Raw genomic sequence first — 27988 nt, 5'->3', positions numbered from 1 at the left:
TACAGTTTGATCAAAAATGTTTATTCCATGGTGAAAACATTCCGGTCACACACGCACACACCCAATTTTCTTTTTACAAACAGCAAAATTCCATAGTATAATGCATGTGAGGACAAAACAAACAAACAAACAAATCAGAAAAGTGACATAAGCACAAAGTGATTGGCTTTTGCTGTTCATTCAGAAATAAAAAGGGAACACTTAGGAAGTCCTGTCGGCTCCATCCGTCTGCTGACGCCGTTTCTGTCGTTCTACTTCAGGACTGTGTCATCCTAAGGCAATCTTAAGAGAGGGCAGATCTCGTGTCTCGGTGTAGGACCGATACGAGCGAACGTCCATGCGCTCCGGATTCAATGATTGTTCAGGCTGCTTCTGAAAGGCATCAGCGGCTGTAGTAGTTAAGTAATTCATGGACTCGTTTTCCCAGAGTTCAGCATTCCTCTTTGATGTAGCTTTGTTCGTCTGTGTCGGACTCCATGTGCTCCAACCGGTCCGTCGATCCGTTCATGATCTCATCGGGAGTCTTCATGAACCTGGTGAACGTGACAGGGACCAGTTTTTTTTCAGTTATTGAAACGTTGTTGTTTTTTTTAGTCTCAAAAATGTTCCATATATCGTGTATCAATTTTAAAAGTGGTATACCTGAATAGAAGTCTTTGTCCAGGCTCTTTCCTGATAATGTTCAGTTTGTAGTAGTGTCTCAGTGCTCGCGACATCTTCTCGTACGTCATATTGGTCCTGTTCTATACATGGGAAAACCAACAAAAGTGTCAATAATAATAATAAGAATAAGAAGAATAATAATAACAACAACAACAACAACAACAACAACAACAATAATGTTGTTAATCAGCAAGACGTTCAAAGCTGCACCAGTTCATGTTTGGTTTCAGTCCATCACCTCATAAAGTTGAGGCAAACATGACACAAACTTGACTTTTTAGATATGGTTTGTGAGCCGTAAAAACCAAAACAATGAACTAAAAGAGGCTAAAGCTGTATAGAGCTGAGGGGGAACTACAGCGTTCGGTGTTCAGCACTATGATCTTTCATTTCACACAATAATAAACATATTTTGTGCAGCTTTAAAGACATTTTCGACGCACATGATTTGGCCACTTGGGGGCAGCAGAAACAAGCTGCAAACACAGAAGTGACATATCACCTGATAAAGCTGACGTGGCTCGCATGTTAGCAAATACTTGCTCATGAACACATTCAGTAGAGATGGAACATTAGTATTCATTTGTAGTTTCTGACCATTTTCTTTGAGCTACGTTTGTCTCCTCCAGCTCCCGAGGGAAACATTTGTTTAGCTGCTAAATGCTTCACTATGTTTACCAGCTAGTCGCTAACAATATCTGTCCACTGTTTGGTGAGTTTGTGAACCGTAAAACCAAAACAAGCTAAAGCTAAAGGTGAGTATTTCTCTGTAAAATTGGTCGCTGTGTGCAGCAGACTTCAACCACTGCATCATGTTTTGAGACCTGGAGCCCTCTGCTGAATGTGTGTTTACCTTGTGGTTGCCCCAGAGCCTGGCAAGGCCGTTGGGGTCCATGATGCGGAAGACTTTGCTTTCTGTATCCTCCCAGCGGATGTAGTTCTCGTACCTGCTGTCTGACAGGAGCTGGTAGACGTAGTCCCACAGCAGCCTGCAGTCTGCAAAGAGATAACAGGAAGGCAGAGTTTGTATGAGATGGTATAGAAGAACATGTGTTGCTTTGACTAAGACTAGATCTTACCGGCTATCCGTCCGATGGGTATTTGTTGCTCCTCTGGAGGAGACACGGGCATGATGACGTGGTTCCTGTAGAGCGCCTCCTCCTGCTGCTGCAGAATGTGCTGCTGCTGCTGCTGCTGCTGCTGAGCCAGTGGTATCTGATGATGGTGGCTGTGGATTTTTTCCTCGCGCCCGTTCTCGAGCTTCACCTGAAACGCATTCCCACCACGGCTGTGCCTGAAGTCCATGGCGGCGCCCCCACTGCTCCTGTTTGGACTGAGGAGCAGGGGGTTCATGATGGCGCTCGGCATAAGCTGGATGACGCGAGGAGGGCCCGCCTCCTGGCCCCCGGGGCTGCCCGGGCAGGGGGCTTCACGGGGGGTGGCGCAGCGGCCGTTGGGCGCAGCTGGCGATACCGACAGTGGGTACATTTCCTCGGGCAGGTGATGGTTGCTGTCGGGCAGCTGCGAGAAGGTCTGGAGGGGGTCGTCATTGGCGGGACGGGGATGGGTGGGCTCTGGAGGGGATCGCCTGGTGGGTGGATGGTGGAGGGAGCGGGAGCGGTGCCGCAGCTCGATGGTTGGTGGATGCTGGGGGAGTGGCTCTGAACCACGTGGTGCCCGTCGTACCGTTTCTGGGGTTAAACAGAGTACAATATGTTATGAATAGAGCTGAAACAATTATTGAATTAGACATCATTGTGTCAACATTTGATGGTTCCGGTGTCTCTAACGTGATCATTTGCCATTTTACTTTGTCTTGCAACCTGAAGCAGTTCGGGCATCTGATCAGGATACTCCACAGGCACAACCAACTGGGAGGAGACCCCAGGGCAGACCCAGAACCCTCTGGAGAGACTATATAGCCCATCTGGCCTGAGAACAACCTGCTAAACCTGCTGCCACCATGACCCGACCCCGGATAAGCAGAAGAGAAGAAGAGAATGGATGGAATGGAGAGATCTTTGTTTTTTTGTCAGACAAAAAACAAAAACAATCTGAAGACTGGTTCCTTCTGGTAATTTACATATTTATATGTATTACCTCGAGTTATTTATAACTCGAGGTAATACATATAAATATGTAAATTCCCAACATCACTAGAAAACTAGCTTCAGGAGTTTATTTGTGCAACTCATAAATCTGAAGCTAGTTTTCCAGTGATGTTGGGAAAGCTTTTGGGTGTGTACTGTTTTCAGTGTTTGCCATACAGGAGTGCCAACAGTAAACAGATACAGGCTATCGACAGCAGAGTGAGAAAAGAGCAAGAGTACAAGACAGAACAACTGATTATGAGCTTCAGAAAGACATGACTGAATCTAGGATGAAATGAAGTGCTGTGTTGCCATAATTTGTCTCCACTACCGCTAAGTTCAAAGGTGCTCATTAGTGTTCCATGACCACTAGGTGTCAGTAATTCCCCACACTTCAGCCGAGAATGCTCTTTACGTTCTTCTTGATGAGTTCAAGTCCTCTGGTTTGTGCTGGACGCAGTTTCAACTCTGATGCCTTCACTAACAAGCAACCGAAGAGGGAAAAAAAGCATCCACAAAGTGTCACTCAAAACAATAAGAGTAGTTTCAAATATCATCCGAGCAGTCGGTGCAGTCAGCAGCTGGAGTGCTCTGTGGTGAGCTGTGCTGCAGCTTGTAAAAATAAAGCAGCGTTTCCTCGTTGAACAGGTTTTACTGTCAGCTCGTGGATTTTTTGTTTGTTGCTGTGCACACATTTCCTCACATCAGAGCCAGAAAACAGCGTCAGGTATGTCACTAAACATTATCATTACTTCCTTAGTAACAACAAACACTGCTGCCGAATAAGGATGGAAGAAGAAAGAGGCCGACTGATGCCTGGCACTGTCTGCTGTACCACACAAAACAAGAGCAACTTTAATGATCTAGAATGCATTTGTGTGACAAAAATATTTGAGTATTTCCCACATGTAAATGTTTTATCTACCTCTGATGAAGCTGCCAAACATTTTCTTTGTCTCGTTTCTCACACTTTGTTGACATGGATACAGACAAAACCGTCTTACAGATGCCAAGTGAAGAGTCGCTCGTCTGGTTTTGGAGCCATTCTCGTGTGGAATTTCAATTATTGTGAGCCAAACTGAAGGCATCATTTATTATCAACAAACATCAATCATTTAGACCCATTTCTGGAGGGACACAGGCTCTGATAACCTCTGCATCTAAAGGTTACAGTACAGTAAATGTCAGCTTTAAGTGCTTTCCGGTAAGATTAGACAATACTGTAAGATCAAGTGAAGGCCTATTGAAATGAATCCAATCCCAGAGTATTAAAGAATAAAAAAAATACAATTTATTGGACTGACCTTCAAGCTTCAGTTGCGGCACAGCGCTTTCAGGCAGCGAGTGGAAGGAGTTCCCAGGGAAGTAGGCAGACGGGTAAAACACATGGGGCTTCCTCTGCTTCAGGATGTGCTGCAGCAGCTCATAGAGGACGTCCCCTGCACAAATGCAAAAAGGTCAAAGGTTAACAAACGTCTCCTGGTAGCATTTCTTTTAACGCCTGCATGGAACGGGAAATCGGCACATCAGCGTCATCCGAAGAGTCGCGTTCCTCTTCTTCCTCTCTGCTTTCCAGGCTTGGGCAATAGTGGAAGTTAGAGCGCTGCCTTGAGGACGGGGCGGCGAGACTTGTTTGTTACGGGTAAAATGTTTCCTAACATGAAGGCCCGGTGAGTTCAGAAAGGGTTCAAAGTAGGTTCTATCGCCCAGGATTCAATCTCACACTATCAATCTAGAATATTTAAAAAAAACATACTGACATCAGCGTTGCGGTCTACTTAGCTGACAACATAAACTTGGTGTTGGCGTGAGTACATGTGCAGTAGCTCTGCATGAAGCTTCTTTAAGTGGTCACACAGTCCTGATGACAGTGCGCACAAAGCCTGAGCAGGAAGTTTACTGAATGATGAACAGCTGTTTGTTTTCTTTCTTTCATCTCACACTTCCATGGTTAACTAATAACCCGAGCTAACCTTTACAAAGCCCATCACCTATTATTATCAGATTTTCCTTTTTTACCATTACAAGGAAATGATTCTCATGAAGGAAGTGATGGTGAACACACTCAAGCACGCACACACACACACACACACACACACACACACACACACACCCCTTTCACTTCTCACTTTCTGCTCCTGTGGCATTGAGTTGCAGTTTGGGGAAAATCGGCTTTGATTGTGGATTTAACGTGCCAGCTTTAAGCTGCGTGTTTTGTCCACGCTCTACATACGAAGCAGCAGGTCGATCTTGATGAATCATATTTACTCAGAAACTGAGAGAAGCGTCCCAACTCCGGTTAGTCATATCTGATATATGAAACATCCCCTTTGGTCTTTACATGTTTGTCATTAAACATGTTCAGGTTGAAACATGTGGCCGGTATGTAGCTTTACTAAGCATGTGGCTGATTATTGGAAGTGAGAGTAAGGCATTCCAGGGGAAAAAAATGATTCTTCTCCTACAGAGGAAACTTTGGCACGCCGCATGGATTGATGGGAACTGCACCCTCCTAAAGGAGGAAACAGATCACAAGCCAAAAAAAAAAAAGTGCTCTGTTCCCTAAAATGACGTTTTCACTGATGTCACGGAGAATAGAACCAAACAACCGATGTGGAAATGTAATCCATCACAGACAGCTTTATCTCCTCACAGCCAATCGCTTAGTTTCGAAATGAAATCGCATTAAACAAAACAGTAAGATTATCTCGCCGTCACAAAGAGGCGACTAAAACCGACTAATAAAACCTGTGATGATGAATCACGTTTTCCAATTTTTTTCCTCCCAGATCTCGATTTCTTGACAGGATATGAAAGTTTTTGCAGAGCTGAAATGGAAACGTCCTTACGTGAGCATGACAGCAGCTGTCAGCCGGGCCACGTCGCTCTGTAACTACAGGACTATACGAAACATAGAGTGACCTGAACAGAGCAACTCTGTTCAACCGCACAGAGGATCACACATGGCAATTCAAGTAACCATTGAATAAAAACCCTGAAAGAAATAAAATGAAGAAATAAAGTGAATTCATGAATAAATCTTCAATTAAATACAGAAATAATAATCAAATAAATAATTAATGGTAAAGATTTTGCTGCTAGCTAATGTAATCAAGCTGAACCAGAGGTTCCCAAACTTTTTTCAATGATGTCCTCAATTTAAAATATTAGTACCAGCAGATACATTTTTAAATATAAAGAGCCCAAATACAGCGCTGCACATCAGGCTCTAAATTTATTAATAAACAATATTGTAATTTGCAAAAAACTTGCCAGATTTCAAATGTTTAGAATCATCATTAAATTCATGGCAAACCAATTTTATTACTTATTTATTTTGGGAATTATGCATGACTGATATTTTTAAAATGAACTTTACATAATGTGTACTATATACACCGACCAACCACTTCATAAGTGGTTTATTGACACTGTCAGGGAGTTAATAATTCTACTTTATAGAATTATTAACTCTCGGTGGATAGAGATCTATTAAAATGTATTTTTTTTTTATTCATTTTTTTTAAAATCCTTGATTGTTCTTTTCTTTGTGTTCTGTATTTATTTATTTATGCATTCATTTTTAGTCCCACATGTTTCCGGACTTAAATTGGCCTGTGGAGGGTTGATCCTATGTCTTATCTCTATCAGATTTCATAGTGCTGATCACTCCTTTCATCCCACTGTCATGACTATCATCCTGAACCACGGCGCACTGCACTGCACAGCACAGCACAGCACAGCACAGCACAGCACAGCACTGCACTGCACTGCACAGCACAGCACAGCACAGCACAGCACGGACTTCATCCCTGACTAACTGTGAGCAGTGTAATATTTCCAGGACGCAAAAAACGAAATTCAATCCTGCTTCATTTTCTGGAAATTACAAATGGACTTCCAAAACACTGCTAAACTTTTTTTCTTTTTTCCTTTATGCTTTATTTTCATGTGCCTGGCTGCTAGCGTTGCCAGGGCAACAGTTGAGGTTGGTTTATACTTCCTGATCAACCGTCTCCTACTTCCTCCCCCAGCAGCCTTGCTGTAACAGCTACCTCCCTCCGTCGCCTTCCCTCCGGCTCCATCTGACTTTATTGATTCTTTTAAAGGGTGTAGTTTTGCTGTAAACACATTGATTTTAAAGCTGCACTGGCACCGGCTTTCATGTACAAATGAACTGTAATATTAGTCGAAACCACGAAGGACAGCTGCTCATAAAGGGTCACAGTGTTTGGCCCAATTAAATGTCGTCTGTGGTCATGGATACTGATTCATGAAGTCTTTTGATATCCATTTATTTAGATTCTTATCAGGCATTCTGGGACAGCAGGGGTCACTTTTCTCCCCTCAGAAAAGGAGCATTTATAATTGCCCCAATGTTCCATCGTTTTTCTGCAACCAGTCAGTGTTTCCATGATCTAAAATTTCTTCCTTTCTAGTTAGTAAATTTTGTTTTCCAGTCCAGGTTCTACTTCAGTTGGACTAATGCAATCACTGAAAGTGACTCATGTGTAAAACTTCTCACTGATGTCTCCAGTTTTCCCAGCCTGGAGTACACCTCGAATGTCTCAAGAGCTTCATGATGAAGTGTAAAAAGTACCGGAGTGCGGGGATCGGTAGCGGAAGTCCTCCTTGGTGAGCAGCAGCAGGGCTTTGCCGTTCATCTGGAATGAGCCGCTGGTGATCGGCCGTAGGGCAAACTCCTTTTCGGACCATCGCAGCCATTGGGCCACGTCCTCCCTGCTCCAGAAGACTGGCTGCAAACCTGGAGGTGGAAGGATTTGAGGGGGAAGGAGGAAAAGGAAGAGGATGGAGGAAACCAGGGTTTGTTAAAAAAGCAACAAAGGCGGAGGTGAAGGGTAAAGGACGGATGGAAAAATAAGGACGAGCTCAGTGAAGAAGAGGCAGAAGGATGGGGGGTTGGGGGGCGAGGAAGGAAGAAAGAAGGAAAGGCAGGAAGGAGGGGAGGGTGAAGGGGAGTGAGGAGGGGGGGGGGGGAGGAAGGAGGCAGAGGCAGTAAAAAGGATATTGAGGAAGTGGAGATAAAAGCCAAAAGGAGGGAGTGATTACGGGAACGGCAGCAGAGATAAAGAAAAAAAAGATGAAGGAGGAGACAGAGTCAGAAAGGGAGAGGAGGTTAGAATAAAAGATTAAAAGATGATAGGTTAACAGGAAGAATAGAGAATGAATCATAAGGAAAAAGAGGGGGAGGGGGACATATGAGAAAGATGGTCAGACTGTTATTTCATTTGATCTGCTGTGATCTGCGCCGTTCTCTCTGAACTCCAGGCAGGCACATCAGAGGACGGGCGCTTTATTAGTTTGTGTATAAACGGACAAGGACACATGGAGGGAAGGAGAGCAGAGGAAACAGCACTGACACTATCTCTCTTTTTTCTTCCCTCCTCCCTCGCACTCTGAAATGTTTCTTTCACTGCCGTGGGAACAGCAGTGTAAAACATCTGCACTGGTCGCTGACCAACAAGCATTCAGAATAGAGAGGAGTGTGAAGAAGCAAAGCTCCGTTTCATCTGAATGGATTCTACTTGTAAAAACAGTTCTCACACCTGTGAACACAAATAAATACTCCTCTGGAAATAACCTGGACTGGAGTTCAACCTCAGTTTGCGGAGCTCAACGCCAACGTTTTTAGCTAATGGTCAAATAATCAAATCAAAAAAATAAACTGCTCAGGCTAATATGTTATAGTAATGAACACTCAGACTGTACTGAGGGAATTTAAAACTATTTTTTTCACCAGAAGTTGATAAATATTTTCCACAAAGAGTTAAAGTCTGGATTTAAATAAAACTCCAAACCCTTTTAGCCATGCACTGAGCTAGCCTGAGCACCCTGTTAACGCTGCCACACAAGCTAGCTGGGATAAAAAGAAACCTGCTCATAAAAAAAAACAACTCAAATTTTATTACATTTTATTTTATTAGTCTGCATGTTTGAGAACTAATTATTTGATTCAGGAAACAATGGTAGTCATATGGCTAATTATCAACGTAGGAGGAACCATAGCAGCTCAAGCTAACGTGGAAGTGCATAAAATGTAGTTCCTCTAAACGCCACGAAATACATTTATAAATACATTTATAAATACATTTATAAACACATTTAACATTTATAAATACATTTATAAATACATTTATAAATACATTTATAAACACATTTATAAACACACGTAGGTATAAGCTTTTCCTTAAAAATGTAGCCAACCAGCTAAAATGAGCTAAATTGTTAAGCTAAATAAATGTATGCCAATATTTGATTGTTTTTAGCTCATAGCAGAGCACTACGCGTCATTATGTTCAATACATGTTCGTTAAGTTGCTCCTCTCTTACCAATTGTCTTTTTTTATTATTTATAGTTTTTCTTCCCCACTAAGCCAGGTGAGGTTTGGTTCTCTGGCTCCATACTGACGCTTATTTTAAACCAGAGATTATTTCTGAAATGTTCTCAAGCTCTGACAAAATATATCTATATTTTTAGCCTTACATATGAATGTTTTTTTTTTGCCTTTATTTATCCCCGTTAACACAGATATTGCAACCTCACCACATCATTTTGCACTCTCTGTGTAACCCAATGATTTACAGTATGACTCAGACTCACCTCCCTCTCTTTTTCTAGCTCCTTCTCTTTTTCACATGCACACACACACACACACACACACACACACACACACAAACTTGCAAAAGTGCATAGCGGCGATCAGAACGTCCGTGACACCCACATGGAGAATAACTACTCATTTCTTACATCTCACTTATCGGCCTGCCTCAAACACTTCCTCTGGGAGTCGGACAGCTGTTATCTTTGGCCGCCAATGTCACTGTCACACAAGTAATAGGAACCTTGTGCTCGCTTTCAGGCCTCTCCCCCTTCAGCTCCCCCTCGCCCGTCAAACAGAGGAAGTTTTCACAGAGAGCAATCAATATAAAATGAAACCCTGTCTAGCTTGTCAGATTCCCATTTCTTCCCTTCCCTAGTCCTCTGTATTCAGATAGAGGCAAGAGCGCTGCCGATAAGCCCGGGAAGGCCTAGGTTATCTGAAGCACAGCTTACAGCCTGTCAAGCTCTGACCCTCAGCTTGTCAACAGACATCCTAAGAAAGTGTCAGGGAATGGGATACAGGTGTTTCACAACCACAGGAGCTAGTGGTGGGCAGATAAGATATATTTCGTCATATTTTTCACTGGCTTCCTGGCCACAGTAGAAATCATAGCTGGGCTACATAATCTCTATTATACTCTATATAAATGTGTTTGTTTTTAATCCCATTGTCCCAACTTCAGTGATTAAAGCAGTAGTGGTAAGTTTAAGCATCAGTTGTATGAGAACTCTTTGAGAATTTGGTGTTTTTTTTAGCTCACATTTGTCCCTTTAGTACTCTTAAACCTTACCTTGTTTAAATTTAACTTGGACTATAAAACAGAAAGATATGTGGGAACTGGAATACTCCTAACAGACTACAGCAATGACTTTATATCAATATTGAATCAAGCTGCCATCTGCACTAAATGCGCCAGCTGTACGTTTGTCTCTCGTGGCTGACTTGTGAGAGCAGCAGAGCCGGGGCAGGCAGCAGAGCAGCCTGGGTCGCGAGGTCATGGCTGCGGTATGCTCTCTCCAGGGCCGGAGAGAGGTGCTGCTCTGCCAAAACCCCTCCGAGATCCGGTCTGCCGGCCTCAGCCATCTGCACAGAGCCCAAAGGAGGAAGCAACAAGGGGAGCAGAAGGGAGGAGGAGGAGGTGGAGGAAGAAGAGGGCCCAAACAAACGTGTCCCACAACGCACTTTGGCAGGAAGCAATCAAGCGTGGGCTCCGTTTCAGCGCAGGAAACTTCCTGCAGTAAGGTTAGAGAGTGACGCCGGGAGGTTTATTAACAGACAGCAGCGGGACTCGGGCGAGAAAAGGAAGAGTGGAAACAGAAAGGAAAGAGTGATGAGAGCAGCAGCGGATAGTGTGACGAGAGGGGAAGAAATGAAGGCACATGAGGTAAAAGAGCAGGAACAAAAAGGATTAAACAACGATGCAGAAGGAGGAAGGAAAGGCAAACAGGAAGGGAAACAGATACTAAGGCAGTACTCAAATTAAGCTCACAGAGTGGGACATCGTGCTCAGGCCTGAATTCCTGCACATATCTGATCCTTTGACTGTTCAGAACTATTCTGGGATGTAACCAATATATGAAGGGACGCATGCGAGTTGGTCAACTGGAATCAGCCGCTACACTCACACAACATTCTGGCGTGCTTACAGTCACACTGCTCACCTGAAAACTGTCCCTGGAGGCCAACACGCCTAGAACGGTTTATTTAAAAGTCCAAATCTACCCCAGCTTCCATGTGGACTATCATCACTCGCCAGTCCCTGCTGTGCCAAGCATGGTACTTCTAGTACTGAGATCTTCAAGTGTTCAGATGATTGCATCTCAGGGTTGATTACTTGAGTACGAGTCTTGATTTTACAGCTTTGCCTAAAAAAACAAAGTTCCTTGTATTCTCTTAGGTCATTCACGATTCAAGCCAAGTATGAAGGCAGATGAGTATGAAAGCTATATTCACACAATAATTCAATCAACCTTTAGTTGGATGATTATCTACATTAGAACCTGTCCCAAATTTCTAAGAACTTCATGTAAGCATCATGTCCATCAATCCAACCTAGTGTCAAGTCTGCGGGGTCTGAGGTCTTCAAGTGTCCGGACAATCCGGACAATCGTGTCTCGAGGCTGATTACTGGAGTCTTGACTTCACTTACATTATTCACGAGTCCAGACCAAGTCTTCAGGTTCAAGACCCAAGTCTGACTTAAGTTCAAGTCTTGAGTCTACAGCTTCTTAGTATTTGGTTATATGACTCACGGGTTCATAAGGTCAATTTCATATAGAAAACTGTTGCTATACTGAGCTAAATGCTTAAGTATTTACAGCAGTATGGTCTAAAAATGAATGGTACTGCTTCGAGGTCAAATATTTAACAGAATAAATATGAGAGCCAATCAATTCCAGTAATATTTAATCCTGTACCTATATCTAATAGAAGGAAAACTATGACAGCTTTACATGGTTCACGAGGGTGTAGCTGCTGCCTTGTCAAGGGCGAGCATTTCAGATTTCAGTTTCAAAACCTGAGTCACATTCAAGTTGTGAGTTTCAGGATCTTATTTTTGTATCTCATATCCATGTGATGTAGACAGGAACTGATTCTGAACATGATGGGAAACTTTCTGTTGCTAAGCAGCCAGCGAGACACGAACATCCTTTGGTCACTTAGAGGTGGATAGAAAAATGGGCAAGGTGTGAGAGGAGAAGAGAGAGAGAGAGAGAGAGAGAACACACCTTTGACCCCGACACTCTTTCCTTCAACACACACACACACACACACACTTCTTTGAGCTCATGTCCTCTCTGTTGTTTTCTGTCAGAGGGTCTGTTACAGATTTGTTGCAGGTTAAAGGAAGAAAATCAATTTCAGTCTTCCTTGTCATCAGTCTCTGCCTTTGTTGAATGCATCTCAGGTTTACAGTGTCCATGACAGTGTGTGTGTGTGTGTTTACATTGAATAAAACTGTCAAGCACGACAGCAGCAGGATCCCAAACCCTTGACTAAACCGTGGGCTCCTAATCCTCTCTGATGACACATAATTTTCACTGTGTGGTTTCTCAGGCCCCCGCTCATGCTCAAGCCCATGAACACACATACGCACACACACAGAGCGCAAGTTGCCAGGGCAACTCATAAGCGCTTGGGATGAATGAAGGGAAGAGGAGGATGAGATCACTGGTATCTTGTTTCGTTGTTGCGGTACAGAAGCCCTCGACTTCCCTTCGCAGCCAGACGAGTTAATGAGGTCCGTCCTGCTGTGAAGGTCCCGTCCAAAAACTCGGTCTGGTTCTGAATGTCTTACCAAGACTCACACCGCCGCCATACTGACACTTATTTACCTCTCTCCCAATAGAACACTGTAACCCCAAACCTCTGGAGGCTATTAAAACAAAAGATACAGTTTTCTTTCTGTTTCTGACTGGCAACTGATCTGTCTAATTTTGGCTTAGCTCGCAAGCTAACTCTAAAATCTATTCACCCAAATCTTCCGATTAGCACAGTAGCTAATGCATCACTGTGTCCCAACTATAAGCTAAATGCTAACACTTTAAGTAGTATTTTCACATAGGAAAAAAGGTTTGTATGCTACAAAAAATGCTACTTTGTTATCCTGAATATTACAGATGTGCCAAAATGTTGCTGGTAGGGGAGCAATTAACGATTTCTGTTGTCATCAACTCCGCTACCGACCATTTTCTGTATTTTCGTTGTATATGGGACAACACTGAGACAGGAGACGCTAGCATTACAATGTTAGCGTCAACATCAGTGTTTTTCTAGTTAACCTCATAGCTAGCAGCTATATTTAACTTAGGTATGGTTAACTAAATAATTTTATAGTGTTGGCTTGTAGTAGAAAATTGGGGCACTACTTAGGAGAAGCTAGTTTTACAATGTTAGCAAGCAACCACAACAGGTAAACTGAGTGTCTCTATATAGCATATTTGTATAAAAGCTAAAGACAAGACAGTTTGCATTGTACTCTTCCATTTGGACACAAATCTACCTCCATACCAGGCGCATTACTTTGTCTGTGGGCCTTCCAAAACAAGCTGGTTTAACTAGTTCTCTGTTTGGTAGCCATTAAAATTAGCCAAAGGCGCTGGCTGATGAAGAGGACGAATGAAAGTAAAGTCTCAACATGTGAGGATCTCAGTTTCAGCAACAAGTGAGTAAAGTAAAGTAAAAGTAAGCAAAGGTTACATAGGCTAAACTCATTTCTAACCATTTGGAAACAGCTGTTGATTGAAATGTGTTTGGCTTTTCTGTTGCGTCATACATGCCTGATCATTTCCTCTCTCTTTATTTGTTGAACTGGAACAAAACTTAACACATGCTGTATTTTGAGTCATACTGGAATCTGAAAGTCTCAGATATTGTTTTCTGTTAGAAACTCCTGACTTTGAACAGTCTAAATATACACAAAGACACGACTGATGCACATAAAAATCTCAGACAGAGGATTTCAGCGCTGCCTGAACTGAATGAACTATAACTAAATAAACACACACACACACACACACACACACACACACACACACACACACACACACACACACACACACAAAAAAAAGCACTGCTGCATCAGAAAGGCTGCAGGGACTTTGCTCTCCAAACTGAAACCTCCTTAGTCACTCAGTTCTTCAGTAAATGTTTGCCTTTTCTCTCCAAGCTGAAGTAGGCGGATATTGGTCTTGCTATCTCAATAGAGAAAAGATTTTTCTTTCTCCAGACAGAGGAGTAGGAGGAGGAGGAAGAAGAAGAAGGAAGGACGAAGGAGAAAAGAGGAGGAGGGCCGGCCATGACCTTTTGACACCCTGACTCAAGGACATGTGGGTATGAGAGCAACACATTTCCATAGTTAAATCCTCACACACTATTCATCCCCCCTCGCTTTGTGTGACTCTCTGTACGTTGATTCCCTGTCAGGTGGGTGTGGCAGAGGGGAAAATCCACCTCCACACACACACACACACACACACACACACACACACACACACACTTTCCTTTTCAGTCAAGAGAACCACCCCCCCTTCTCTTATATTCATCCTCTGCTTCCTCCACCGGCATGCGCGTGCCTGTCCCCGTCCAGCAAATCTGGACTTCATCCAGTCAAAACAAACATTAAACAGATCATCAATCACACAGAACTTTTATGGCCAGGAAGTAGCGCGACCTGTTTTTGATAGCTTGTTGTTGAGCACAGGAGCAAGCCGGCTCTTGTAGGTTAGTTCCTGAATCCAGCGTCAACTGCCACTCTTCCTTTTGTTCAGGAGCCAAATTTTCTTCTTTTTTTTTTTTCCTTTTTGAAAATGCAGAAGCTTCAAAGACATTTGTTAACTAAATCAAAAGGCCCATGTTTGTCTGAAACCCCCCATACACACACACACACACACACACACACAGTAAGCACTGAACGTTTTGTTTTTTCCCATGTGGAGAAAGTGAAGTCAGCATTTTGTGGAGTGTAACACTTAGGTGATCACCTCTAATGCAAAGCCTCCATGAAGCCTTTCAACCCTTTCATCTTAAACAATGACTACTTGTGAGCTCTCATCCTTCACTGCACACAGAGTTCCAATCATACACTGCTTTTCTCTTCCCAGAATGAAACCTACAGTCTACGCACAAATGCAGCTGGAATATCTTTTAATGTAGTTCCCTTCATTCTTCAAGACCCATTTTGGAACTTTAGTGGTTCATGCTTCGTTCTGCTGGGTTTCAAAACTGCATTTCCCAGAATCACCTGACAACTAAAGAGGAACTCAGGTGTTCTGTGAGACATGTGAAAGCAGTTGTTTAATGTCTGTTCTGCGGCTCTGGAGAAGCTTTGTTAAATTAAGAAGAACAAGGTTTAAGTCACGTCACATGGGCTAAGCTAAAGACGCAATTTGGACTCCAATCTAACACAGTTTGGTCAATTTCATTTAATAGTAGTCCTATGCAGTGAAGACATGTTTTAGAAGATGCTAGCATTACAATAATGCTAACACCCACATCTGTGTTTTTTTGTTTTTTTTGTTAGCCTTAAAGCTAACAGCTGTATTTAACTAAGAATAATTTATTTAAAGCATTAGTATATGGGAAAACACAGCTTAGAAGATGCTAGCATTACAATGTTGGTATCAACATCTGCGTTTTGCTAGTTAGCCTCATAGCTAGCATCTATAATTAAATAGTTATAAATATAGTTAACTTCATAGTATGTTGTATAGCATCGGGACACGACTTCAAAGAGCATTACAATGTTGGCATTGTTTTTGCTAGTTAACAGCAAAGCTAATTTTATAGTGTTGGCTTGTAGTAGAAAATAGGGGCTAGTTTTTACAATGTTAGCAAGCAACCACAACAGGCGCATTACTTTGTCTGTGGGCCTTCCAAAACAAGCTGGTTTAACTAGTTCTCTGCTTGGTAGCCATTAAAATTAGCCAAAGGCGCTGGCTGATGAAGAGGACGAATGAAAGTAAAGTCTCAACATTTGAGGTACAACGTGTGAAGATCTCAGTTTCAGCAACAAGTGAGTAAAGTAAAGTAAAAGTAAGCAAAGGTTACATAGGCTAAACTCATTTCTAACCATTTGGAAACAGCTGTTGATTGAAATGTGTTTGGCTTTTCTGTTGCGTCATACATGCCTGATCATTTCCTCTCTCTTTATTTGTTGAACTGGAACAGTCTGTCAGGTGACATCACATTACATGGGTAATCTCATCGCAGTCTTGTAAACTAAACAGAAAAAGACAAAAATAATGTGAACATACACTATGTTCTCATGCCAGACTACTAATTTATGTTAGGGATGCACCAATGCATCGGCTGAACATCGGCCATCGGCAACTAAAGATGACATTCACTGATGGCAGTGGCCGACGATTATATGTCGATTTACATGTCGCATGAACGCTGTGCTGAGGAGAAACCTTTCTTTTTTTCCTTTTTTTTTGGAGGCTCCGAAACCCTACTGCACACGTCTCTGGCACATCGCATACACGCTACGGTTTTGGTTCGTTTTAGTGCATCCCTAATTTATGTTCATGCTTAAAAAAAAAAAAAAAAAGAATCAGTAAAAAAAATACTTGATTCATTGTCCCACTTTCAGGAAATATACAGCTTCAAAACATTTACATGCATTGCAGCTTGTGAGGAGACAACTCTAAGAAGGTGGAAAAGTAAATAAAACCTATTCAAGAACTAAAATCTTTAGGGCGTCTTGGTAGCCTGGAGGTTCAGACACATACCACGTAATCGCAACGTCTCCTGTTTACAGTCAGTGAGCCAGCTGTGGACATTTGTTGCATCCATATCTCTTATCTAACCAAGGCAACAAAGAAATACATCTCTGTGAAAGATATTTAAGTTAAACAGGGACTGTTATTCAAAAGACTGAAGCAGTAAAGAATGTTCAAAAACACTGAACACTTGAACATTTTGTTTTGAACCAGTCTGTTATATGGAATAAAAGTGCAACACTAAATATTCATAGTGCTCCTTTAAGTGTGTGCTGTCCTTCTGTTGATGAAGTTTATGTTTCTGTAGGTGGTCTTCGTTTTCTTCTTCCAGACATGCTGCTGTTCTAAAACATATCAACTCCTGAGTGGCAGGACAGGCCAGGTGTTTACAGAGAAACAAGAGGACACATTTCATTGACTGGATATTTATCAAGAGGAAGACTTTTCCTGTCACATCCTGAAATCAACACTCCGTCAGGCCGTAACATGAGTGTGTGTTCATTGTGGCATTTAGAGTGAAGCTCTGTTAGAAACGCCATGTGGTGTGTGTTGCGAACAGGAAGAGAAGGGGGCCGCGCTCAGCTCGCTCGCTGGCATGTGAGAACAGTTTCCCTTTCAGAGGAGAGAAGAGAGCCAGTTAAACACACACACACACACACACACACACACACACACAACAACAACAACAACATTTATTCAGGAAGCGCCGTCTGCCCACTCAGGAAATTCCTGAGGACAAGAGCTGCTTCCAGGGGCAGGAAATTTCCCCTCAGAAAGACCAAACACACACACACAGTAAAAGGGGCAATACACCACAAAGAAAGAGTGAGAGACCAAAGGAAGCTAGTGAGGGGGTTTGCAGTCATATACGGTAACACACACACAAACTACTCATACACATACACACACACACAAGCATACACCTACACTACCTCTGGCAAGCTTTGCACAAAGACACAAGATTCAGTCACACTCATCCACCCACTCGTACAAGCATGCATAGTGCAAACCCAGCTGTGAGCACACACACACACACACGCACACACACACACCAAGGAAACCAGCCAGTCTTGTTTCCATGGACATAGATTTTTTTTTAATCATCCAGTGAGATATTTCTGCTGAAGAAAAAAAATAGGGTGTGCTGCACTGGGTCAAAAATACAGTGTTGTGATGGTTGAAACAGAGAATCAGGTGCTCTTCAGTAGTCAATGACAACAATGGCTGTCCAACAGTATTCATGGAAGTCAATGGAGCTGGTTGGCAGTCACCAAAACAGTCTGAGGCACTGATAAAATGTAATGCTTTATACCAACATGCTTTTGACTTAGAGTCTCCATCAGGGCATACGATGCAGTGAGAACAGAGCATAAGATAAGATATATAAAAAAAAAGTCCTGCATGATTCAACTACATGCTGGGAGTAGCAGTCTGTAGCTGAAGGAGCTGTTTAAGGCCTCCACAGCCACTGACTTTGGTGCATGTTTACTATCAAATATTACAGGAACTCGTCGTGTTTTAGACCTTAAAATAACTGCGACCGAATTGCAACTTACATTTGAAATTTACATTTGTCTACCGACCTTTTTACAAATGTGTAATTCACGTGTGGCTCCATCTATTTGATGCCACTCTTATGTCTGTATGGTAGCTATGAAGCTGTATACAGCCTGGATACAGTTAGCTCAACATTTTGATGTGACTCGTATGGTAAATGTAAGGCAGGAGACGGCATAGCTTAACTTAGCTTAGCATTAGCATTAGCATAAGACTGGAAACAGCTAGCATCGCTCTGTAATCAATGTTTTATCTGAACAAAAACCGAAGTGCTAAAGGGCGAGTTATGGTTTCACCTGGCTTTTTATGACCTCAATTAATTCTTGCTGAAGTCTTGTTGTCACCTTGAGGTTACCAGGCAACAGCACTCTCCAGCCTCCATAACTTGATTACTAACTAAACTGACTAACAAGGACACACCTAAGTTGCTCCATGTTAACTAATGGAAAAGTGGGAGCTGTTATTGTCTTTCATTTCATGGAAATATTAGTCATTATTCAACTAGTGGTCATGACATTTCTTATTACACCCTCAGATCTTTAATCAGCATCACTGGAGGTACACTGCTCTTAAGATGTAATGCTGTCACTTTCACATCATACAGTCCATACGGTGTGCATCGAATTCTTCATTTTTAATACTTGATATTTGCATGCTTGTCATTTTTCAACCGTTTAGTAAGAGATGTGTACAGTTTATTTACACTGCACCATCATTTGTGCCTTTCCTTTATTTTTAGTTATTTTCATTGTATCTATATATATTTATAGCATGTATGTGTTTACTTTATATATAAATCAAGCATTGGGGGAAAAAAAAGGATTTCTTCAAATCCACTAAATCTCTTATCTCCTGATGTTCCTATGCTTCATTTGGTGACATCTGATTGTACAAAATCGGAGGCGTTCGCATTGAAGTGTCTTTTCTAATGAATGAAAAGAATTATTAGAAGTGTTTCACTGATTCGGTGCCTCACAGAGCAACAGACGGGAAACACAAAGGGGAGAACAATATGAAAAACATAAAAGAGAGGGCAAAAAAACACGCACACACACACAAAAGATGAAGAAAAAGATCTGAAGAGAAAGTGACTGGAAGTTAATGGTGGATAGAGAAGGATTTATTCCATTTCATGCGGTTGGGGTTTGGAGTGTGTTGTCTGGCTGAAAGGGTTAAGTTCGAGCCTGGTAGCATTCTTCAGCGTGAGGAGCAGGCTGCAACTCTCCCCGATCTAATCCACTTCCTCCCCAGGAAATGGAGAAGGCGGATTTCTGCCCACACTGCAATTTCCTCCCTCATTCTTTTTCTTTCTGTCTCCCCCCCTCTCCACCTCCCTCCTCCCACCACCTCCTCCTCCTCCTGTTCTCCCCCCCTAGGACAGAACTCCCTCTGAGTGTGGGGGTTAATGGACGGCTTGTTTTGCAGCACGTGTGTTTAGATAGGCGGGAGGAGAAAGGACGAGCGGAGGTGTTCTAGAGTGCGCGAGCTGTGACAAAGACATGTTGCCGTCTGTCTGAGGGAAGAGAGCGGATCCCGAGCAGCAGCAGCCATAAACTAAACACTGAAGAGAGAGAGAGAGAGAAAGAGAGAGGGACATTTTCCTGACCTCCAGATGTGTGAGAGTCATGTCTGCGTGAGGAACCGCGTTTGAAATCTACTGAAAACAAAGCAGGACTTCCACATGTCTGCGGATGTGAACTGACCCATCGGTTTACTCGACAGGAAACTCAACGCGGACCTGTTGAGCGTTCTTCCTTTTTCTGCAACAATGCAAAAGAGGAAGTGGGCTGAGGGAATTTCCTGTACGTCTCATCCAGCTTAAGCCTGTGCAGCCGCCCAGCCCGGGCCCAGCCCAGCCAGTCACCCCCACAAAAGCCCTGAACTTCACACTCGCCAGGAGAAAAAAAAATAAAAAAAAAAATCAACTAGTTAAATATTGACAGACGTATGGACAAAAGCAGCTCAGGGTTACTCTTTGAACATCGAGCTATCACTTGGCACAGCTCCAGCCCCGCCTGCTCTATGATTGGTTAAGCAACAGAGGAGCCAGCGCAACCAGACGGAAGCCCCCACAGGACCATAAATGTCACGGCGTTGCTTCATTTCATTTTATTCGTTTACTTTTCAAAACATCCCTCCACGCCTGCCTCACCTGCACACTGTTGGCTTCCTCTCTTCAGGCAGCATCATACGCTGACCAGTCCGGCTCAGGTCTGAAGCCTACACTTGGTTTTGGCCTGACGCAAAGTGGAACCCTGCTTTTCTATTGTGTATCTGTTGTCAAATAGACAATCAGTGCTTCTAAACAAAATCCACATGACTTCCAATTAGCCAGTTTACCGCTCTGATTCCAGCTAATATAGCCTGGGCTAATCATGACACGTTTGTGGGTCCTTTCCTCCTCTGCTGTTCAGAACAGATTAAGCTAGCAGTAACAGCCTACAAATCAAATACAGCTCATTTTTAAAAGGTGCCCTGTGGGGTTTACAGTTTACACTCAGTGTTACTCATAAAACACATCCTTGAGGTCTGAGAAATGTGCTGAATGGATTCCCAGCCTTGTAAAGTACTCACAGATATTTGAAACCCTGCGTTGTTTGCATCTGTGTTTGCTTGAATTGTTCGCTGCCTCTGTTGACATTTGGTAGCACGTTGCCCACACCGTCTATCAACTGGAGGACCGACAACAACAAACAACCAACAGCAGGATGTGAAGAGGGTCCTGGCGCCCATGCACATCCACAAAACAAACAAACCGGGAGCCAGTCGCATCACCAACGCTCTATAATAAACTCAGTGGTTATCAACCCAAAAGGTCTTGTTACCTCGCAGCTACCTGTAGCAGCCCGCACTAAATTCGAATCCCTAATGTCGACAAAGTAGTCTCCACCTCCCAACCGTTGTGTTCCTCCAATGAACAACGTCTGTTCCCCATTGGTGGAACTTCCTACCAGTTCCTACCAGATTAAGGGCATCCCGCTCTACCTTTAAAAACCTCCTGAAGATCCAGCTCTTCAGAGGGGACCTCCTCTGCAACACTACCAACAACTGGACATGAGAAATCTACTAACATCAACTACCTTGATTGTTTTGTCAGCTAAATGACTGAATGTAAACATAAGTTTGCTGAGTCATGTTGATGTGAATAAACTGAACACGGTTACAGCTTATTGCTCATGAAATGAAGTTTTCCTCCGTGAGAGTAAGTTATTTCTTAGATCCTCGCAGAGCACCTGACCTTTTTGAATTGATTACAAAATGGGAGCTGTCAGAAGCAGCTGAGACCTCATTTTGTTTGTTTCACTGACTTCATTTCTCCAGACATTCACTTCTTCTTCACTTCTTAACACAGTTGCAAGCAGGAGACTAATTCTCCTTTCTGGTGGATTGAGAACATTGGCACTCATGGAGTGATAATGGTTGGTGTGTGTTGTCGTAACTGGGCATGACGGGTTTTAACTATTAAAGTGACATTTCGCAACATATTCATTTATTCATGATGGCTCTCTCTGATAGCGCCGCCTGCACAAAGCTCAAACTGGATCTACAGGAAATCTAAAGAAGATGATAATCCCGCCCACGCGGTTTGATTGACAGGTGAGCTCTGGGATGATCTGACCTCCCAAACAGAAACATGGACAGTGTAAGACTCACAAAAAAAAACACAAAAATGAATGTGTCCTGTTGAAATGAGCGACTGATCAATGTGTGGAGGAGTCGCTGCTCATCTGGGTTTGTGTGTGTGTGTGTTTGTGTGTGTGTGTGTGTGTGAGTGTGTGTGTGAGTGTGTGTGACTCACGCAGGTGCGCAGGCAGCCTGGCAGGCTCGTCCTCCATTCGGCTGGCTGGCCTCGCGGCGGGAGCATGGACGGGGGAGGAAGTGGAGTTTGGCAGCGGGTTCGCGGAAGGACTGAAAGAGCTCCTCTCCTGCTATGAATAGACACAGAGACACAAAGCATGGCTCACAAAGCTCCACGACGCACCAGCCCTGAACCCAAACAGCCCCACGCCAACTCGCCTCACCTCGCCATGCACCCACAAACATCGGCTAGCCTCGACCTCATCTCCGTACACAGCGGAGTGACACGCGAGGCCCGTCATGCTGTGAAGACGCAAAGATCCACAATGCCATATGCAAGTCCTGAACTAACCAATGTCAGTGTCTCCGCGACGCGTTCGTGGCTCAGGAACAACACAGCTGGATGTTCATCATCAACCTCTCCTCTATAAAGCGTCAGAAAATAGTCAAATGTTTCCATTACGCTTGCCAAGAGTTTGAGTCTTTAAATTGTACCACTGACAATCCAAAAAGTATTTTTCATTTTTTAAATTTACAATGATATAAAAACAAAAAGGCAACACCTTTGGGAAACTTCAACCAGATGTTGGACATCTTTGCTGGATAAATAGAACGTCTCGACCATAAATCTCTTTTTTTTGTTGACGTTTTGTCGATCAACTCGTCAATAAATCATTTCGACGCGAATTGGCGCGCTCTCTGCGGCGAAGATTTCTGATTACCAGACACACTTAGCAGTCTGCAGCCAGAGCTGCAACTAGTTACAACCACAAATCACGAGTTTGAGGTGATTCCATAAAACTCCCCTGAAGCAAACGCTGAAAATTTGGTTTTTGGTTCATGTTTGATTTTCATCCTGATGCTCGACAAACCAAAAGTCACTCACGACTTTCATTGTTTTTGTCGATTGATTTATAGATTGCTCGACCAATCTCAAGACAAAACTATTAGTCTCGGTCATTTAATCAATCAGTTCACTGACAAATATCTATTCAGCAACTATTCTGATTTGCCAACATATACTTCAAACATGGCCACTTCACTTTGTGTCATGTTCTAAACTGAATATCTTTGGTTATTATATTTGGCCGTCTCCCTCAGGTCTGTGACATGTTTCACTGTTTCCTGATGTTTTATAGAGCCGATCAGGAAAATAATTGCTAGTTGCAGCCTTTTAATAAACATACAAGTGTGGGAAAATCATTTCTGACCTGAAGTCAGGAGTGACAACAATAAGGGGAAAGTACCGGGATAATTTGAGTAAATATCTTCGACGTTGTTTCTTCCAGATCTTTCTCAAACACTAAATTCTTTTAAAAGGTTTTAGATTTACATATTGTGTAGTTCACTGTTACTTGGCTTTTATTTTACTGTTATTTATACCTGTATATAGTGTTAAAATGGATATCTTACATGTGTACAGTGTTAAAGTTTTTTCTTGGGATGTTATTGTCCAACCTCTATAGTGTTCAAATGTTTTTCTTGCTATTACTTACTATCTAACTTACCGTTTGGGAGCTGCTGTAACAAACACAATTTCCCTGCAGGGGTTAATAAAGTATTTCTGATTCTGATTGATTTGTCTTTGGTCAGATGTGCTAACAACCACAACTACTGATTGCAGAACTTTTTTTTTGTGGAACTATTAATTCCAACGTCAGTCACAAAGCACATACAGTACACCCACGTCTGAACGGAGAACATTCAGCTGAGCATTTGGACGTTAAGGAAGAGTTCCTGCATGAAATCAATAACTGATCGTTTATTGAAGTAATTTATCAAAAAGTTAAATATCATTCACTAGTTTCAGGTTCTCAAGTGTGACGTTTGGCTGCATTTCTCTGTTTTATATCATCGTGGATCAGATAGATTTCCGGTTTTGGACTGTTGGTCAACTTGAACTCTTTGTTACGCACATTTCTCACAGTATCAGGCTAAATGATTCAGGAATTATTCTCAAAATAACTGGCGTATTTTCCCATCATTTCCCAACAGTTGATAGTCGCAGCCCTCTTCAAGATACTCTGAGATTTTGGACAGTCTATTTCACTGCTCGTTGAATCAAGGTTAAGGTATGAAGTTTTCCAGTTTGCGGTCATTCTCTGTTGACTGGTTTCCTTTCCTGCAAACGAGGACCGAGCACGAAGCCTCTTTAGTTTCTTGAGGAAATGAAGCTTTTTTTTTTTTTGCTGTTTCTCCCTCCGCTTTGCTGTCACCACCCCCAGACGCTCTGAGAGCGGCACATCAACTGTACGCACCAGGAATTTCCTGGAAGCCGAGCAGCAATCTTTGAGTCTTTTATTTCCTCCTCTCGCTCTCGCTCTCTCTCTCTCTCTCTCTCTCTCTCTCTATCCCTCTCAAAGTCAGAGGCTTCTCACTACCCCCGCCTGACGTCCACTTTCTAAAAATTCAGTGGTCCAGAAAAAGGTCAGGTTGGGTGGCAAGGCGACAGGGCCAGTCAGGACACAGCTTGTGATGAAGACGCTGCAGGAAAGGACATTTGTGACAGAACTGGGCTACAGTATGAAGGTGGTGGTGGTGGTGGTGGTGGGGTGATCCTCCATGCAGGCATGCAACGGCGAGCAGCGACATCGGACTTTCATTGTGTTCTGTTATTTCAGGCTGACCTTGACCGTCCCAAATAATATTTCTACAATGGTGCTGCTAGGGCTGGACACTAAACCTGTTGATTTATTTTTGGATCAATAAAAAAAAAAAAAAGATCGTACAAAGAAATGCAAAGGTGACATCTTTAAATGTCTGATCAATACTCCAAAAACCCAAAACATTCATGTGAAAACAGAAGAAGCCATTCATCCGTTATGAAAACTGCAGATGAATGGCTTAGTTTATCTGCCCTATAGATCTGACTGAGATACAGCTGCAACTCTGGGTTATTATCATTAATTAATGAATGATTGATATTACAACATGCCAAACACAATGACCACAGTCAACATTAAAATATTGGTTTAATGTTTGGAATTTTAAAAAGATCATTTTCCATCAATTATTCTATTGATTTTGGACTCAATCAATAAGTTTTTTAGTCAGTTATTGTCAATATGGTGGAGTTGGTGCTGGTGTCTTGTTTAGTCTGACAGAGCAAAATATTCCATTTAGAATCAGATCAGATCACATCTGGCTGCAGCTGGCTGTCAATTAATCGATCATTAAAAAAGAGGTCGATTAATCGTTTGTTGGTTTAGTCGGTGCTCCTCTCCCGTCATGTGTCACGGGCCTGTCTAACAGTGACTTTAACGGCTCTCTGTGTTTTGTTGTCACCGCGCTGAGAATCCTACCCACGTTAATAAACGTGTTGTGCGTGGGTTCCGAACCCACCGGCTCTGAAGACTTTCTACAGGGGGGTGGGTCGGGGGGTAAATCAGACGTTTAGCGTGTCACACACAGTCACGACTTGTTCCCATCAGGCAGCGGGAGCGGAGGCGAACTAAAAAAGAGCGTGCAGGGAGCCGCGAGCGAGCAACAGATGACGAGCAAAACAAACTGAATGGCGCTCGTGCTGTGAATAAAGCCCCGCGGGGGCAAAGTGTCCGCGTGAAGGGGGTGACAAAGAGGAGAAGACGAGCCGAGCGTGTTACCTTGTTCGCAGCGCAGGAGGGATCGGACATTATCTCCCGTCAACTTCTCTCCTTCTCCTTCCACTTTTCCGCTGTGCTCTCTTCTTTCTTTCTTTTTTATCTCCCTTCTTTCCTATGGCAGCAGCCGCAGGAGGAGAAGCGGCAGTCCGACCGCTCGGCTCGTTGCTGTGGGAGAAGTTGTTGTTTTTTTCATGTAGCCCGCCTTTTTTTATTTATCTGCTGCCCGGGTCCATGGCGCGGCTGGCGGCGTGAAAACTTCTTTTGTCTGCGTGTGTCTCCCTTCATATGTCGGCAGCGTGCTGGTTAATAATCCCTTCCTGGAAGAGCGAGACTAAAGAGTGAGAGAGCCCTGTTTTCTCTCTCTCTCTCTCTCTCATTGATCTGGATGTGTGTAAAACGGCGAAATGACGTGAATTCCCAGCATTGAGCCTTGCCCCCTTTTAAAGGGAAACCCGTAGCAGGAAATCGCAGCGGGTCGCAAGGCAGAGATGCAACTACAGGCTGAGAGACAGTGACAGACAGACAGACAGACTGATGTTCTCTCATTAAGTTTTGATTTTTATAAATCAAAGCTTAATGCACGTGTTAGAATAAACCCAATGAGACAGCGTGCAGTGTGAGAAACAACAGCAAGTGTGATAAAGGCAGAAAAAATCTACATGAACTCCATGTGCAGTTCATTATTTCTTACCTTTAAAGGTCAAAGTGTGTAACATTTAAGTGGCAGAAATGCAATATGATAACCAGAACTCTATTTTTATTTGTGTATGATAACCTGAAAATAAGAATCATTGTGTTTTTATTACTATAGAATGAGCCTTTATATATCTACAGCAGAGAGGGTCCTCTTCCATGGAGTCTGCCATGTTGAACCACCATTATTCTACAAACCCAGAACGGACAAACAAACTCGATTTGTAGGGTAATTACAGCCAGCTTGTAACAAGGGGCGAGTGGTATTCAGTCGGTTGCAACTGTAACTGCAATTTCGCCACATATGAAATAATAAATAAAAATAAACTAATTGAATGCATATTTTATAACTGTCGTTTAGTGTCCAACCAGAAGTGCAAAAAAAACAAAAAACAATCAGTGTAATGTACAGATAAACAGTAAGAGGTAGATATGAATATATATCTATATATCTTTCTATATATGAAGAAAAAGATGTAGGCTATAAGTACAAGTAATGTTAATACTGAGGCATTATGTCTAGCTTATTTACAAGCAAAGTATGAAAAGGTAGGTTAAAGACAATCATTGACTTCCACTCACAAAATGAAATACAAAAACTCTAGGCTACTAAAGGATATGTAAAAGGAAATGAAGATTTTATTTTGTAATAATATCATTTTGGCTTCATGAAAGAAGCCATTTAGTTCCGAAGTTACTGAAGTGATCAGAGGTCCTTCAGCTTGGTCCAGTTTTCCATAAAGGAAAGTCTGAGCACATACTTTACAACTATCATGTATGTTGGAGCGCAAATGTCTGAATAGCTGAATAAATTCTACACTGTCAGGAAAGCTGCAGTAATAAATGGGCTACAATACGTCTACAATGCATGTGGAAATGTGGGTCATGTGAAAGGGGTCACTCTTAGGGACAAACCCACAGAAAATTACAGACTCTGCAGTTCCTCTCAGCTCTAAAAGCATTTTAGCCCGTTTTAGGTCATTGTTTTGATTTCACAGTTCCTTAATATACTGTCATGGACCACGATGCTGGCAACGTTGCTAATATCAACTAACTAGCTGATGAACTGAGCCAGATATTTCAGCTAAAAGAGCAGTGAATATTGGATTTACATCAGTCAGGCAGCCTATTCGTAGGATACAGTGTCAGGCAGGATTTATTGTCATCCACTTTATATAGCGATGAAATGTTAGTAGTGTATTTTTAACTTGTCTGCTGCCCTCAAGTGGCCAAATAATTTGTCAGTCCTTAGCACAAAGTAATGTTCATAGAAACAACTTGCATGTTTTCTCTATGTTTCGCCGCTACTGTAGGTTCTCCTACATGCTTGAAAGGGGAAGGTAACACGAGGGGTATTCAGTTAGCTGCACTCTGCAACTTTACCACCTGGTGCCACTAAATCCTACACACTGGACCTTTAAATAACCTACGAGTGGCAAATAAAAACTACTTAGCTGCTCCGTGTGGCCTGTATGGAAGGATCTGACACTGATCTGACAAAGATCCCCAGCTTCTTGATAACAGAATAGTGGACAATGAAGATGCACCATTCAGTTTCTAGTGGCAGCAGATGGTGTAAGAGAGAGGCTAAAAAAAAGAAAGAAAAAAAAAAGACTTCCATCATGTACTGTATATCCTCTTCGGGGGGGGGCAGGAAGCGATGAGGCTGATGGGAAATGTGCTGCAAGTTAATGAGCAAATGCAGATGAGTGAAGCTGAGGGATGATGAATGTTCATCC

General features: G+C 42.7%; 1 protein-coding gene and 1 long non-coding RNA gene across 4 annotated transcripts; both read right to left on the bottom strand.

The window, feature by feature from the left end:
- Positions 1-25972, bottom strand: etv6 (ETS variant transcription factor 6). Of its 3 annotated transcripts, none has more exons than XM_010737883.3 (8): positions 25557-25972; positions 21956-22085; positions 7354-7518; positions 4058-4192; positions 1743-2354; positions 1517-1659; positions 643-743; positions 1-533 (listed from the first exon to the last, which is right to left on the bottom strand). In XM_010737883.3, exons 1-8 carry the CDS (start codon positions 25584-25586, stop codon positions 431-433), a joined length of 1419 nt encoding a protein of 472 aa, XP_010736185.2. In that variant the 5' UTR covers positions 25587-25972; the 3' UTR covers positions 1-430. The 3 variants fall into 3 exon arrangements, with proteins under 3 accessions (XP_010736185.2, XP_019122910.1, XP_027141195.1); XM_019267365.2 differs by having other exon boundaries at positions 21956-22082; positions 25557-25971; XM_027285394.1 differs by lacking the exon at positions 21956-22085 and having other exon boundaries at positions 25557-25971.
- On the bottom strand, positions 9418-21948 carry LOC113747099 (uncharacterized). Its single transcript, XR_003463338.1, has 2 exons — positions 17379-21948; positions 9418-14374 (listed from the first exon to the last, which is right to left on the bottom strand). It is a non-coding gene; the product is annotated as an uncharacterized LOC113747099 (long non-coding RNA).
- Positions 25973-27988: the final 2016 nt, after the last annotated feature.

The sequence above is a fragment of the Larimichthys crocea genome, chromosome XII (genome assembly GCF_000972845.2).
Source record: "Larimichthys crocea isolate SSNF chromosome XII, L_crocea_2.0, whole genome shotgun sequence".
In the NCBI taxonomy this organism is placed as follows: domain Eukaryota; kingdom Metazoa; phylum Chordata; class Actinopteri; family Sciaenidae; genus Larimichthys; species Larimichthys crocea.
Note: the sequence above shows the minus strand (reverse complement) of the source record. Positions and strands in the feature narration are given on the sequence as shown.